At 46.9% G+C, this 16,720-nt stretch overlaps 1 protein-coding gene across 1 annotated transcript in view; it reads right to left on the reverse strand.

The window, feature by feature from the left end:
• Positions 1–10,342, reverse strand: part of GPR37L1 (G protein-coupled receptor 37 like 1) — a 29,938-nt gene extending 19,596 nt beyond the window's left edge. The window contains exon 1 of the mRNA XM_085643140.1: positions 9,243–10,342. Coding sequence (XP_085499266.1) covers positions 9,243–10,022 — 780 coding nt within the window. The 5' untranslated portion in view covers positions 10,023–10,342. The remainder of the gene's footprint in view (positions 1–9,242) is intronic.
• Between the last annotated feature and the right edge of the window lie 6,378 nt (positions 10,343–16,720).

The following is a 16,720-nucleotide window of genomic DNA, read 5'->3' on the forward strand; positions in this document are numbered from 1 at the left end:
ACGGGACTGTGAGGCCCAGGGTGCACACCTACAACTTCTCCTAGCACACCTGGCTCCTCTTCCCGGCTCCGCCTCCATTTCCCAACCAACTCCCACGCCTCGCGGCCCCCGCTTTGCGGGTGCCGCTCGCAGGCATAGACTATTTAAATCAGCAGTTGTGGGACAGACTCGGGTCCGTTGATTCTTGCCCTGTGACCTGAGAGGACGCTTTGCAGCACACGAGGGGAAGCAGCGACGAGGCAATTTCTACGGGACTGCGAGGCCCAGGGTGCACACCTACAACTTCTCCTAGCACACCTGGCTCCTCTTCCCGGCTCCGCCTCCATTTCCCAACCAACTCCCACGCCTCGCGGCCCCCGCTTCGCGGGAGCCGCTCGCAGGCATAGACTATTTAAATCAGCAGTTGTGGGACAGACTCGGGTCCGTTGATTCTTGCCCTGTGACCTGAGAGGACGCTTTGCAGCACACGAGGGGAAGCAGCGACGAGGCAATTCCTACGGGACTGCGAGGCCCAGGGTGCACACCTACAACTTCTCCTAGCACACCTGGCTCCTCTTCCCGGCTCCGCCTCCATTTCCCAACCAACTCCCACGCCTCGCGGCCCCCGCTTCGCGGGGCCGCTCGCAGGCATAGACTATTTAAATCAGCAGTTGTGGGACAGACTCGGGTCCGTTGATTCTTGCCCTGTGACCTGAGAGGACGCTTTGCAGCACACGAGGGGAAGCAGCGACGAGGCAATTCCTACGGGACTGCGAGGCCCAGGGTGCACACCTACAACTTCTCCTAGCACACCTGGCTCCTCTTCCCGGCTCCGCCTCCTCTACGATCCTCCATCTACTTCAAGGCCCACGCCCACACGCGCTAGCGGTACGCGCGCGGGACACAGCCCGGGGCGAAGACCGGGCAAAGAGCGGGCCGTTTGTTGCCGTTCGTGGCCGGACGTGGACGGGACGGGCCACCCCCCTAAGACTGATTGTTGTTTGAGCACAACGGACACCCAACAGTGCTATTCACGAACTGGGCTGGTAATTGATTACTTTCATTGTTTTGCCATTTAACCGTTCCTTTTTACAAGCGACGGCAGGTATTTTGAATAGCTTGCTTTTCCTGGGTTTTAGAACATCGATATAGGCTATCTTCCCCTCTTTTCCCACGAAGATGACATCTCTAAGATCTGGCAGGAAGTTTGTTCAGGGCACCATTGGGGGTTGTGTTTCGGGGACCCTTGATAATTTTATTACCAGAGCAACACGGGTCCTCGAACACGAAATCACACTAACTGAAAAACGTCTGTCCCTTGAATTATCGGCCAAAAGATCATCTCTTGGCAATATTATGGCAGCCACTTCCCCAGACAGCAGGCAATCCCCACCGGCTTCTGATCTATTACCAAGTAAGATGCCTGGGATGTCGATCATCCCACTACCTAGCCCACTGGACGACACTCCTGACACCCCAATTATCTATGAAGCCTGTGGCTTTTCCTCAGACCGTAGCGCCACTTCCCCCCTGCCTCCCTCTGATCAACCTTGCACTGCCACTCCGATTCCGGTTAGCAAGTCTCAGTATATTAAAGGGCCAAGAAAGCGAGTGGGAGCACCTCTTGGGGGCAAACGTCCCAAAGTCCCTAAAAAATCCAAACCTGCTAAACCATGTCTTGATCCCCCTTCCTATTCACTACGTAGCCCCCCTTCTACTGCTGGGTGCCAGCTCCCCCCCCATTCCTCAGTTACTTCGCCCAATGCTAATTCTCCTATGCTCTGCTCTCTCGAACTCCTGGATCTCTTCTTCTACCCTTATATGAGAGAGTCAAGCAACTCTCTATTTCCCTAGGGAAATTAGAGAGTATGGTGCTTACTAATACATCCCTACTGGAGAAATCAATAGTGCCTCCCGTCGTCCCCAACATTTTACCCACCCTGCCCACCACTACCAAAACCGGGCCACTTCCCAATGATCCCACTCCTTTGATTGGTGCCTCTTCCCTTCCACCTGCCCACAATGAACACGTCATGGTAGTTTCCCACACCTCTGCTAGCGCTGTCCCGTCTTCCCAATTAGCTAGTAATAAGAGTAACCTTGGAACTAGACAGCCCTTAGCAGAGGGTGCAGGCTCTCTCCCGCAACTCCCTCATATCAATCTTCCCCGTGAGTCCAAGCCCTACACTGTTGTACTGGTTGGTGTCCCAAGGCTCCCCGTGGACAAGTCTGAGTCACACGATGAGCTGAAGAATAAAGTGACCCACTGGTTAAATTGCAATAGGCCTTTGCCTCCCAGAACATGTGCTGAAATACTAACGGTGCGTAGGGTGAGTTGGTTGGGCTCCGGGGCAAAGAAAGTTGAGGGCGATTGTGTACTTATCAACTTCCGAGATCCCAGGGTGGTGAGCCATATTTGCTCTCTTCCCAATTTCTTGAGTGCCACTGGTATCCAGACCGTAGATTTGTCCTATTTTTACCCCTGTGTCTCTAGCGATATCTTGTGCCCTCAGTCTACTGGTTGGGAAAGGGTCTCCAGGGGACTTTGCCGCCCGCCCTTTCTGGACTTTCACCTTCCCCTGCACAACCATTATGCTCCCTTGAATTCCTTGGAGGGGATTGATTGACTGCCATCTATCCAGACGAATCCGGGGATCGCGAGTATGTTCTCTGTGATCCCCGCCCACTCTACTAGTCCAGGGCCGGGAAGCTGGGGTGGGTCTGCGGGGCCACAATGGGGTTTGGGTGCCATACACTCCAATATTGCATGTGTTGATTCTAATGCGTTTTATATTAACTCTGCCCTCCCCCCCCCCAGTTTTGGATGGTCAGGACCCTTCCCCGGCTACAAACCCTGTGACTCGTATTCCGTCCCCCCCTGAGACGATAACCCGCACTCTTGTGCCGCTCATTGCTAGCCCATTAATACCCTACCCTGATTCCTGCCCACAAGAGCTAGCATGTGGAGATGTTGATACTATCGCGGTCCGAGGCCCACTTCATGCTCCACAGCTGGCTGGTTCGCCCAGTTCTTCCCTCCTGAAAATGGCATCTTGGAACATTGTGGGATTACGCAGTAAAATTGTAATGGAGGAATGGTTCGCCTGGGCAACCACCCACGATATTCTGGTTTTCCAGGAAACGTGGGCGGTGGATCCTATTTTCTTTTCTGGCTTTGTCAATTTTTATAAAGCGGCTATTGGTGGGGCAAGGGGCCGTCCATCAGGCGGTCTCTGCATTTGGGTTAGACAAAGTCTAAAGTACAATATCACCGAGGTAAAAATCGATAGCCCCGACATATTGATCATTTTGTTACAACTCAAACATGAACCAGATATATTGATCATAAATGTATATAACAGGGGACTCCCAGGAGGTAAAGGTTCCAACACTTTTTGGCAACTAGATGGGTTCCTGGAAACCGTCAATCCATGTACTAATGTGGTAATAGTGGGGGATTTTAATTGCTGTTTTGAGCCCTTGCTCTTTGCATGGGATTCACTAACAATGGAAGTGGATGCAATGATGAATATCCCTCCACTCGACCTCCCGCCCATCAAGAAGTGGTCTGAATCAGCTATCCAGTGGATGTCTCTGTGTATGGAGCGAGGCTTTAGGGCAGCTAACGGCCGTACTCCATCGGACAAGTCTGGTAAGGTCACTTTTTCTGATGGTCGACGTAGTAGTAGAATCGACTACGCTTTGATTAAAGTCGAGTTCTGGCCTACATTAAGCGACATGGTGATCCAGGACATGCCTGAGAGTGACCACAATCCCCTAGTTTTAGACTTTTTGTTCTGCACTGACCGCAGAAATAATCCCTCTGAGATCGCCACAGCCGGCGCCCTACTAACCAACAATAAACGGAGAGTGCGCTGGGAAAAGGTAGCTTTGGACAGCGCCACACAAACAGCGATCAGCTCTAAAGTTTTGTGTGCGGTAGCAGACCTCCAGACTCTTCAGAGTAGAGAGGACGATATTGGTGAGTCCTCACTCATCCATGACACTCTATTCTCAGACCTTAAGTCTCTGTTTACCAAACCTTGTACGGCCAAGAGATCCCATATTCCCAAGACCAACTCATGGTATAATAAAGCCTGTCGCGAGTCCTACAGCAAATTGAAGTTCGCCATTAAATCTAAAAACCCGGCGACTATCAGACTTGCAAGGAAAAATTATAGCTTAGCTAAAACCAAGGCTAAAAAAGCATGGGATAATGATCATTGGAATGATCTCTTGGATGCCAGTTATCATAAAAATCTGACCCTGTTCTGGCACATTGTGAAATGGGGCAACACTCTATGTTTGCAGACCCCCTCCAATCACGTATCTCCCGACACTTGGGTTACACATTTTGAACGGCAGTTCTCGGATTTGAATTCGAATGAGGTGACCGTTCCCATATTATCTCAGACCACGTACTCCTTTTTGAACCTTAAATTTGACTGCAAAGAAGTAGAGTTGGCTTTATCCAGGGTTCCAAGTGGAAAGGCTCCGGGTATAGACTGTGTCCCCGCAGACCTGTTCAAATCAGACCGTGCTAATTGGGTACCCTATATCGCTCTTTTGGCAACTGCAATAGCAAAGGGGGCCGCCATCCCTGAATCGTGGAGGGGCTCGGAGATCTTGCCGATCTTTAAGAAGGGTGATCGTTCTTCCCCGGGGAACTATCGCCCAATTAGCTTAATTGACTCTGTTCAAAAAATTATAGCAAGGATGATCCTGGCTAGAATAGAGTCATGGATAGAACAGGAGAATATCATCTCGCCCCTCCAGGCTGGTTTCAGACCCTGTACTAGTACCATCGACCAGGCGTTCAAGTTTCAATTGATCATCTGGAAAACAGTCTATGTCTGCGGTGGTACTTTGTATGCCGCTTTTGTTGACCTTCGGTCGGCATTCGACTTGGTTAACAGGTCCAAACTTTGGGCGGTCCTAGCAGAGTTAGGGATGCCCACCGATCTTCTGCACATTGTAATCAGGCTGCACGAAAAAAATATCGCAATAGTTCGTTGGGGGAAGCAAGGACAGGTCACCGACAGATTTAACGTCAATAGGGGTGTCAGGCAAGGGTGCGTCCTTGCACCAACTCTGTTTCTGTTATTTATTAACAGTGTTGTGAAGTATTTTTTATCCACTCCTACAGACGCCCCTTCGTTGGGAGGTATAAAAATCCCTCTCCTTATGTTTGCCGATGACACCTTGCTTTTATCACAGACTATGTCCGGCTTACAGACGGCTTTGAATGTTTTCTCTAACTTCTGTTCTGACTTCGATCTGTCAGTGAACGTTTCAAAAACGAAATACATGGTTTTCAACAAAGGGAAAGGTACGAAAGGTCAAGTAACTATGAATGATGACTTACTTGAACGTACACAAGTGATGACCTACCTGGGGATCGTCCTTGAAAACAAATTGAGTTGGAAGCCACAAATAGATGTTCTTTCACTCAAATTTGCCCAACTTTCGGGGTGTCTAGTTAAAGAACACAAACAATCCCAGACGAAAACAATACGTCCTGTTATTAAAATTTATAATGCTAGGATCAACTCAGCAATCCTTTATGGTGCTGAACTCTGGGGTTTTTCTGACCTTTCCCCACTGGTTAAAGCTCAACATAAATTTTTTAGGCTACTAACGGGCCTCCCTAGCTCGACACCTGTGAAACCGCTTATGCTGGATCTTGGCTGTCATTCCTTTGATGACATTGCCAGGTTTAAACCACTGTCCTTTTGGAGGAGATTATGGACAGTTCCGGAATTAGAGCCCTACGCCAAGGCATTCCTGGACGTCCGTTCCATCCTGGGCGCAGGAAATATCTTGTGGTTTAAGCAAGTTAGCTCACACTTAGAATCCATGGGCCTGGGAGCTCTCTGGACTGACCCAGTTTCCAACTCCTTCCCCCCAAAAAAAGTCTTTAAAAGTCTCTATTGGACTATGGTTTGCCAAAAACATCAAATCCGAGTTCCAGCAGAGTCCTTGTCAGGCAGGTTTCTTGTGGAGAAAAATGCCCCATGTCTAGAAGCTTACTGGGATATCATTACAAAGCCCAGCGACAGGAAGCTCTACCACCAATTGAGGGTTGGTACCTTACCCATCAATTCTTTCACCAAAAATTGGAAGGGTGCGACTGGGGATTCCTGTCGCTGGTGCTCAGACTGTGCTGAAACTGTGGGCCATATATTTTTTGTTTGTCCAGCATACGCCGCTCCCCGGGCCAAATGGCTCAAACCCATTTGTCAAACCCTGGGTACCAGACAGGGGCTTGAGGCCCTTAACATCCTAAGATTCAACACGGGAGAATGTATTGTAGTAGCAGTTGCTAAATTTTTGGGGTGGGTTTGGTTTATTAGAAACAGGAGGCAATAGCCAGTTGATCCGTGCTTACTTATGTTTTTACTTCTCCTGTGTCCTGTATGTATTTTTATTTCTCATACTGTACAAAACGCTCCTTTTGTAAATGTCTTTTTATGATGATTATGATCGATAATAAAGACTAATAAATGAAATGAAATGAATAAAGGCGAGCGTGAACCCACAATGCATGTAATTTAAGTAATTAGTTCGCATAAAAGATCAGGTTACAGTTTTATGGAGAAATTCACGAGAATTCCCAACAGGATAACAGGCCCTCGAACCTCCAGTGGACAGGGGCAGAGCCAAACACTGCCTGGTTTATATTTGACCCTGCCTCAGCCTTAATAAAAGGAGTATTTATAGAGTGCATTTTTACTCTGAGGAGACCTCTTGCCGCTATTGAGATAAAGGACGTTTATTGTCATACTATTCAATGCTAGTCATTTTATCAACCTCGGAAGGATGAAAGGCTATGTGAGCCTGCTAGGATTTGGATCTTGTGATCATGCGATCAAAAACAGATCAGAGGAGTCGATTAGATGGTCCAAATGAACCATGCATCACAGCCCTCATGGCCTTCCATAGACATATGTCTGCTGCATTGCATATTTGAGTTAGCACCGCTGTTTAAAGCTCAAGTCAACACGAAATTCTGACCTAGGAAAGCGCTGCTCTTCAAGATTGATGCCAACGCCATTTCTGCAACCTGGGGATAACTCTGCTGTATAACGCTTAGCCAACATGCAATCCTGTAGCCTAGGAATAGTGCTGCTGTTTAAGGCACACGCCTATAACGGCAGTTAACCCAAAGAAAACCCGCTCTGTGAAGCTTCATCACAAGCGGAAACTCTGCACAATACACACAAAAGTTGCAAAAACCGTACAACAGCCCAAGTGTGGGCCAGGCCTCGGCTCGGCAGAATCCCCTACAAGTGAGCCGCATAAATTGAAGAAGCCCTCCATAAAATTCCCATCGAAATACAATGATGGCGTCTGATTTGCACTCCTTGGCCTCTCGCAGCCTTTCACCCTTCCTTCTATGGCTCAGAAATGAAGTGCATTGGGGACTGTTAAGCACCAATAAGCAATCCAATGTGTGTTGAGTAATTTATGAATGGGGAATATAGTCATCTTTCCCCATCACCCAGACCGAGGCTTTTCTTCTGCTCCAATCTCAATATTACCTTCTCACACACACAAACTCAGACACAAACACACCCATGCACACACTCATGCTTCCCCAACCGGTCTTTCTCTCCCTCTCCCTCTATTCTTTCTCAAACCACTGTGGGCTGATTCCCTTCTATTACATCCCACAAATACATCATATATTTTTCTCCACTGTGAATCCCTATCATGGGGTACCAGGTTTCACCTCCTCTCTGTAGGAGTACTCATACTTTCCCCAGCACACTGACATTATGCACTGATTCTGTCACTTTATTATATCTCATAGCAGAAACATTCGCGCTTTTTCTATCCCTCCTAGCCTGAACATTGCAAATCACAGTTACTTGGTACTTAGCCTCTCCTTCCCTGCATCACTCTCTTCATCACTCGCATCACACACCCGCGCACCCGCAGAACTTCCACCCCTCCCTACATGACCCACTTTCCATCAGAGAATCATGCTCGCCACTGCTTGCGTTTTATTGAATCAAGTGCTAAAATAATGCAGCTCCCATCGGATACTCAATGATCAAACAACAAACTCCCTTTGTTCATAAACTGGGCTGAAGAACAAAGGGGCATATTATCAAGGACATGCGATAAGTATCGCAAATCGCGCTTAGCGCGATCCACATTATCGCAGTCTATCACTGGAGTACATTGCCGTGTTAGTGGCGTATTAACAATGCTTTGCACAATGGCGATGTACACTTCAGCAAAAGACAGCAATAATCGACATTTGTGTGAGAAAAGCAGCGATAATGTTAGTGCACTATTGAAAACCTTGCTGATAGGGGAGTGTGGATTTAACATGTCAATCCACCTCCCATTGTGAATATAGCTTAGTCAAGTTTAAAGCAGGTGTTAATTTCCGGCGATAACCGCGGTTAGCGCGGCATTTTTTATCGCTTGACCCGCATTGATGATAGGGCGATGTTGTGTTGGCGACGGATTCCATGAGGATTAGGTGAGGAACGCCTACTTTGCATGTCATTAGCGATAAATATCGCTGACATGCAAAGCAGAAAGAAAAAGGCAGCTAACTCAAGGAAACTCGCGCTAAAGCTTGTTAGCGAGTCCTTGTAAATAGGGAGTTAAAAAAATCGCCGCTTTTTTGGCGCTTTTTTGGCGCTATGTGCCGAAAAAGCGGCGATATGTCTCTTGATAATATGCCCCTTAGCTCCCAGCTGGCCTCTCCCAAACACACAGAGTTATAATATCTTGGTATCTGATGTGGTTTCATGGGGAAATTAACTGTATTTCAGATATTGCTGGCCTCCACTTTTTTTTGCAGATTTTTAAAAGCGTAAATAACATGTATTTTTTACTATTCAGCTCCATGGCACTCAGCTTATTGACCACTCAAGGATGAATGTCAGAGTCAGCCATACCAAGATTCCAACCTAACCATGTAAATTACAGACACACAGCTCTCAGCAAAGAGCGCCAATACCAATGAGATATCTTAGTTGCTCTTTTTTAGTAGCAAAGTTGCTAGTTCTGGCCCTGCAAGACCAGTTTTCTAATCTCAGCTACCCTGTTTGGCTAAACTGAGGAATCCTGGTCTGGTCACTACATGTCATGGTCTCTGATCCCTTATGTGCTTAGACAGATCTGCCTGCAGGGACTTGGTGCTATATGCGGAACTCAACATGTGGACATATAGATAGATGGGCGTGTGGCCGCACTACAGTACTGCACTTGATTCGGTGATGTCACTGCATGTTGCACCTTACCTCCATGTAGGGCACGACCCTGCAGGCTATGTCTCCCAGGAGCCTCTTCTTGGTGATCTCGTTGAAGATGACCACCGGAAGGCAGAAGAAGAGCACCAGGAAGTCCCAGAAGGCCAGGCTGGCCAAGATGGAGTTCCAGGCGCTCTTCATGTAGTAGTTATGCCACACGATGCACATGATGGACAGGTTGCCGATGATGCCCACGGCGAAAACGATCAATGAGAGCAGCATCAGGGCGTAGGCGCTGTAGGAGTTCTCCGTCATGGGGTAGAGTGGGTTCTGCACCTGCGGGCGCTTCTGGCCGGTCGTGGTTCCGTTCCCCAGGGGTCCCCTCTCAGCCTTTTTGGTCTCCGAGGCCTCTCCATGCCTGACTCTGGACGCGTCTGTGATTGACGTGAGCAGTGGCTTGGTAGGCCTAAGGTGGCCCGCGTCAATGAGTCGAGGGTACTCGGCTATCACCCTCGGCTCATACTGCTGCACGGCCTTGGCGTCGTCATCCTCTGCGCCTCTCCGCGCACGCAACAGGGTCCCAGAGGTGTCCGGGGCAGTCCGCCTCTGCCACCTGCTCATTCGAAGCCAATATTGCCTTGGTGGCTCCACTGACTGACTCCCCGTCCTTTGGTTATCCATAAACACCTCTTCCCCAGTCTGTGTACCCGTCCTCCACGGGGTCTGCATCATAAACGAGGCAACTTCTGACGCCTCGGAGTCCCCGCTGACAGCCATGATATCTCCTGGGAGCAGGACGAGGCCATGAAACACCCACCAAGCAAACAACATGCTGCCTTCTCCACACAAAAAAAAAGTTTGCAAAAAAAGTTTGATGAGGCCTTAGCGTTCCTTTCTTCGCAGGCGACTCAGGAGCCCGCAGGCAGGAGGTCTAAAGCGAGATGTCCACAGCAAGATGTAGAAAACACAGCAACTGATGATGCCTTGTTTCAATCTTCTATGCGCCTTTAGTCAGGTCAGCGAGGACACAAGTTCACACACTAAGGAGAAAATGCATTTTCGGAGTGAAACCACTGACTGACTGCAGTCGTCTCTGCCTGCTTCCCCTGCTGGTTTGAGTGCTATTTAGATCCCCATACACGCGTATGAAGCGGCTCTTCTATTCTTCTCGCCCCTCTCCCCTTCGCTTAGACTCCCCGCATTTCTCCATGTCCCGCGCAACCCGCCCCGCTATGAAATCCCAAAGCTGTCTGGCGTTCTAAGGCCCCCTGGTGGCCACGACCCTGTAGTGCTTCACTACTCAGGAACAGCAGCAGAAAGAGTGACAGCGTCTAACGAATTTAAAGCAATCCGCGACTCGCCATTTCATCTTCCCAGACAGATGAATGAGTTCTGTTAATTTGTGATGATAATAAAGCTTTATGCAAAAAAATACAGGTTTACATCTGGGCCATGTGACAATAAGACCGCAACAACACTGCAATATAAAACTCACAAAATACATCCATACTTTCTTTACTGGCCATATTATTCAGTATTTTTGCTTATGGTTTCTCTTTACCCAGATACCGCACAGTACAAGTTATGTTAACCTGTTACTAATGCAAAGCAGGCGCTGCTGCCTCATGTAGGCCCTAGTCTGGTCTACCTCTGGCCTCTGCCTTACATCTCTGAACAATTCCCTTTCTGCTCCAGAATAATACTATTTGATTTTGGAACCCAGGATAGCTCTATAAAACATATGTGGTTTAAGGGTTTAGATCAGTTGCTCTTTACTTGTGGTCCGAGAACCCGGGAGGTCCGCGAGGCATATTCAGGGGGTATTACAAAATCATCATCATCAAAAATCTTTATTCGATTGTTACATCATGAAAGATACACTACAAAAAAAAATAATAATAAATTAAAGAAAATACAGGTTAAAATGAAACAGACACAAAGTCGGAAATCCTTGTGAGTATTAAAATGTCTCTAAATGGGTCCTGCCCAAGAGATCACTACAAAAACATAGATAACCAACATAGCGATCTTTCCTAACTTAATAAAAATGATGAAAACTAAAAATAACAGGGCGACTTATACAATTAAGTATCTAAAATAGGGAGATCTGAAGGAATAATCCTATTCTCGATGGATCTGCGTATGGCCCAGGACCAGCTAAGAAATTTGGCCATTGCGATAACTATGTCCTCTCGAGTGTTGGTTCTCAAGATACGCATGGCTGTTTTATGCGATCTAGTACCTAAGTTAGAACAAATCGGCTTGAGCCATTTATGCCTAGGATGAGCAAAGGCAGGGCACACAAACAAAACGTGAGTGGTTGACTCTTCCTGTGTTATACAAATGAGACAGTACCTGTCGTCACCACCCTTCCACTTGTACCTATAAGAATTAAGAGGGAGAGACCCCACTCTAAATTGATGATATAGTTTGCGGTCATCTGGTCTGGAAATAAGGTTCCAGTAGGGTTCAAAGCTACTTATATACTTATGGTCCATAAAGAGGCCAGATAGTGAACTGCTATTTGTCGCTGACCATAGTTTCCTAAACCTGGATTCCCAATATAGGGCTTTGAAATCTAATTTGCTGGGAAATTGATTGCCCCTAGGATCTAACCACAGGTGGCCCAGCCCCATATCAAACAACCCACTTTTAATATATTGAAGCCAGACTATTATCCTATGTTTATCTAGGTCCTTAATATGCCAGATTGCATTGGCATAAGATAGTAGCTCAGGTGTAGTCCACAGTCTTCTCCAATAGGAGAGAGGTCTAAATCCGGCGTCAACATCAAACGCCCTACAACCCAAGTCTAGCAATAAAGGCTGAATGGGTGTTGACTGGGGGAGGGCGGTCAATGAGCGCAAAAACTTGTTTTGGGCTTTAACTAAGGGCGATAAATTGTCAAAGCCCCATATCTCCGCCCCGTATATAATTGATGCTCTTACTTTCCCTTTATGCAGGGCAATGGCAGGCCCCACCGGTTTTGTATAGGAAGCTCTATGTTCTTTCAATAAGGCGCCAACTAATTGGTTGTGTTTGAGTACAAGTAAATCTATTTGTGGCTTCCAGGTCAACCTTCTGCCCATGGTGATCCCCAAATATGTAAATGTCTCAGTTTGTTCTAGTGGTATACCATTCATTGACACTTTACTCTTAATTATTTTGCGTTTATGCATCACCATATCCTTAGTCTTGTCAACATTAATAGCCAGATCGTAATTATTACAAAAGACCATAAATCTATCTAAGGCCCGCTGCAGACCTGATTGTGTTTTGGACAGTATAAGCGTATCGTCTGCAAACATAAGAAGTGGGACCTTAGAGCCATCTAATGAAGGAGCATCGGTTGGATAATTTGCAAAGTAGGAAATAACCCTGTTTATATACAAGGAGAACAGTGTTTGTGCTAAAACGCACCCCTGCCTTACGCCCCTATTTACGGGGAATTTGTCAGTTAGCTCACCCTGTTGTCCCCATCTAACTTGTGCATAGTTAGAAGTATTGAGTTTAACAATAAGGGATAGGAGCGCCAGAGGCATACCTGCCTCCTTGAGAGAATCCCACAACTTGCTACGGGGGACTAAATCAAAAGCAGATATTAAATCTACAAAAGCTGCAAACAGAGTCCCCCCCCGATAAATAACCGTTCTCCAATAGATCATTAGGAACCTAAATACCTGGTCAATTGTGCTTACATGTGACCGAAAGCCAGCCTGATAAATAGATAATACCTGAAACTCATCAATCCATTCATTGACCCTATCTAATAGGGTCCTAGCCACTATTTTTTGAAGAGAGTCGATTAGACTGATAGGTCTATAATTGCGGGGACAAGAACGATCTCCCTTTTTAAAAATAGGGATAATTTCCGCACCTTGCCAGGAGGCAGGCAATGATGCACCCCGAGCCAAAGCATTTATCAAAATAAGAATGTAATTTTCCCAGTTTTTTTAATCTGATTTAAAAAGGTCCGTAGGAATACAATCCGGGCTGGGTGCCCGACCTACTGGTGCTGCTTCTACGGCTACCTCAATCTCCGCCAGGCCGAAGGTTAAAACCTCCGTGGTTGCTATATCATTATAGCCAGACACAGAGGTTAAGGGACATGTAAACTGGGCTTGGTAATGGGAAACCCATTTATCAGGAGGAACATTATTATGGGAGTAGGCTCAGCCGCCCCACTACCCCATTTTATTAAATGCCAAAATTTCAACCAATTCTTCTCATGGGAAGCTTTGGTTAACTCCTCCCATCTTTCCTCATCAAAACTCTTTTTTGCCTTAAAGAGCACCCTTTTGTACGTAACCCTGGCTGATTTAATTGCCTGGATATCATTTGACTTAATCGCTAGGGAGAGCAATTTGAAAGCTGCTGAACAATCTTGGTCGTACCATTTAGCTGCTTTAGATAGGGTAGGTCTACTTTCCTTTCTTTTAGTAGTGGGTAATGATTTCATTTTAACAAAAAGAGCCTCATGTTCTCTCGTTAAACACTGAGGAGGTTCATCTAGGAAGTTGAATGCTGAAAGGGTCGTGAGTGTTTCCTCAAGGGTCTTTCGAAGCAGACTTTGAATACTTACATTTTCAGATATTAAAGCCCACTTCAATTGACGAAGATCATTTATTACTACAATGTCTCCTACCAACATTTCCCGAAGAAAACTATTACTCACAGGTGGCTTCAATGCTAGCCTCATAGAAAGAGGATCGTGGTCACTTTCTGGTCTATTAATCACGACCATATCCAGCACAATAGACCATAAGTCCAAACTAACAAAAATGTAATCGATCCTACTGCCACTCTTCCCATTAAAGAAAGTATTACTACCATTATCTGATAAGGTTCTCCCATTTACAGCTCTCAGGCCCCGTCCCAAAGAAAAACTTTTGAGTTGAAGGGCCGCCTCAGTCCACTTTTTAATAGGGGCTATAGACAGAGATGGAACACCCCAGTTAGAGTCCTCTTCTGCACTAAGATTGCCATCTTCGAACCCTAGGGGCTCAAAAGTACAATTAAAATCGCCCATAATCACCAATGGTGTAGGGCCTGCTAACTCATCAATGAAAGAATCCAAGTGCTGAATAATAGGGGATGATCTAACCCCCGCTAGCCCTCGCGAATAGATGTTAATTAAAATAAAAGCTAGCACGCCTTCCCTCGTGACTTTTAAGGCCATGATGTCGCCATCGTCCATAGGCATTTCCCTAATATGAAGGGATGAATGCTGCCTGACCCAGATTAATAATCCCCCACTAGGTCGTCCTTTCCCTTTAGTAGTGGCCACTTTCCCAAAAGCCAAATAGCCTGGACGATGGATAATAGTCATCGACCAAGTCTCTTGTAGCGCAATGAAGTCATGGCTATCCACCAGGTCCGACCATTCAATGGATGGAAGTTTGGAGGACAGTCCGGCAACATTCCAAGATATCAAAGAGGAGGAATTTGCACGGAATGTAATCTCATTAAAAACCTGTGTTTCCATAACAGGAGGAATCGATTGTACTCTTAATGATTGAAATCCTTGATCGAGTTTTGGGGCTACTGGGAAAAAAGACGGATGGCTATGGCCTTTTCCACGCTCCTCAATGGAATCCATGGTAGGAGGGGTACATTGTGATGGTCAATCGCAAGCATCTAAGTCCGATAGTGGTGCAAACCTATTGTGGGCAGAGGCCTCATATAGTCCTCAAACTTGCTCTCATTGGTCCATACCCCTTAGTAAAGTTCCGAGAACAAGGTAATTGAGGACCTTGCTTGTAGAAGAACCCAAGTGGTAGGACCACTAATAAATCAACTTTAGGCCTTGAGGGTCCACCCAAAATGTCCAGTATCACTCTGGGAGACTGTATGTTATCAAAATTGACTATCACACAGTCGCCCTTCAGTTCCTTCTTTCGAGGGCCTACCCACGGGGTACGTCTTGCCATGATCATATGATTAAGAATATCCTCGTCCCAGAATCCAGCTCCCTTTAGTTTAGAATTGAGCCAGTGTCTAGTTTTGAGAAGGAGTTGCCCTGTAGTTTCAAGGTGGCTACTCTGACTCTGGGGCACATTGCTCAGAATAACCACTAAGGGTGCTGCAGCCGGCGGTAAGTGAAGGGATCTGCTATTCAACCAGGATCCTTGCATGCCCCTATCACCATCCGTATGAGCTTGTAGGGGGGTTCTTACCCTAGATAGGGGGTTGCTATTTGAACCACTTCTGCTGTCATGTGGGTGTCCATTAATCTTAATAACTGGGGTCAGTTTAGGCTCCACAGGGGAGCACATAGGTGTTTGTGCAAATTCACCTGACATATTACCCTGGTCGACCAAGTTCCTAGGAGGCGAAGAGGGCCTGTTATTTATGATTGGAGGCTTGGCAATGCCCTCCCCCCTTATACTTGGATCCCTAGCAGATAATCTTAAGGGATCTATTATGGTCTGGGATAGAGGAATACTGTCATACCTAACATTGCTAAGATTAGCAAGGGGCTGTAGAGTGGCCTGTTGGCCGTCTTTAACAAAAAGCTCCTTATTTTCATAGTTAGCTGTCATAGAAAGCTGGATTAAGTTTTCCTCTATTTTATTCAATCTGTAAGTAATAGGAGTTAATAAAGTGGACATAAGATTCTCTAGTCGACGCCACATGTCTTCTCCACCTCGAAGGCTAAAATCTCCAATATCTGGGGAGTTCGAAGCAGGAATTAAAGTAGAGGGGAAGACCTGTCCGTTACCCTGATTAGGTGTCACAACATTGGCTTGAGTATTAAGCCTCGGCACTTTGGCGGCAGATGGTCTTTGAGGGCCTCCACCCCTCTTCCTTTTAACAATAGAGTCAGAAATAACATCGGAGGGCTTGATCTTATTAACAGCAGCAGCTCTAACAGGGGCTCTTTTCTTTTTACTACGAGCCGCTACTAGCACAGGAGGGGGGGGGAGTTGGAGGGATTCTCTGCTGCCTCACTAATGCTAAGAAATTGGGTGCCCGGTGATTCAGTGACCACCGTCTGCAAAGCGAGTGAGGAGACGTGGTCAGGGGAGCGAGATACAGCTAGTGGACCCAGAGAAGATCTCTTATTCAACAAAGGTTCCAGAGATAACCGTCGCTCCGTGTTAGCAATCTCTTTTTCCAGCACTGAGGCTGCTCTTATTATAAATTGATCGAGAGTACCCGCCACCCCTCCCCTGAAAACGAAGCAACCTTTTAGTTATCCCTCCTATTTATTGTAGCAAATCTTAGGCCAAGCTAAATGCAATATAATAGATTAAAATAAACAACAAAAGAAAAAAAAAAAAAAGAAAGCAGAAATAAGACAAAATACGAAAAATGACTTTCGACTAATGTGGACACGGCCAGGACAACATGACGACGTTGGAGGGGTGGCCCGACCCGACCTCCTTCGGCCTCTGACGGGCACGGACGGGCCCGCCTTGGCCCGGACTTCGCCCGAGGCGCGCCCGCGCGCGTCCCGCGCAGCTGGAGCGGCGAGGTCCTGATGTAGCCCCCGGCACAGGTGAGGGGAATGAAAGTGTCCAAAAGGA

This window comes from Triturus cristatus, chromosome 1_1 (genome assembly GCF_964204655.1).
Source record: "Triturus cristatus chromosome 1_1, aTriCri1.1, whole genome shotgun sequence".
Lineage (NCBI taxonomy): Eukaryota > Metazoa > Chordata > Amphibia > Caudata > Salamandridae > Triturus > Triturus cristatus.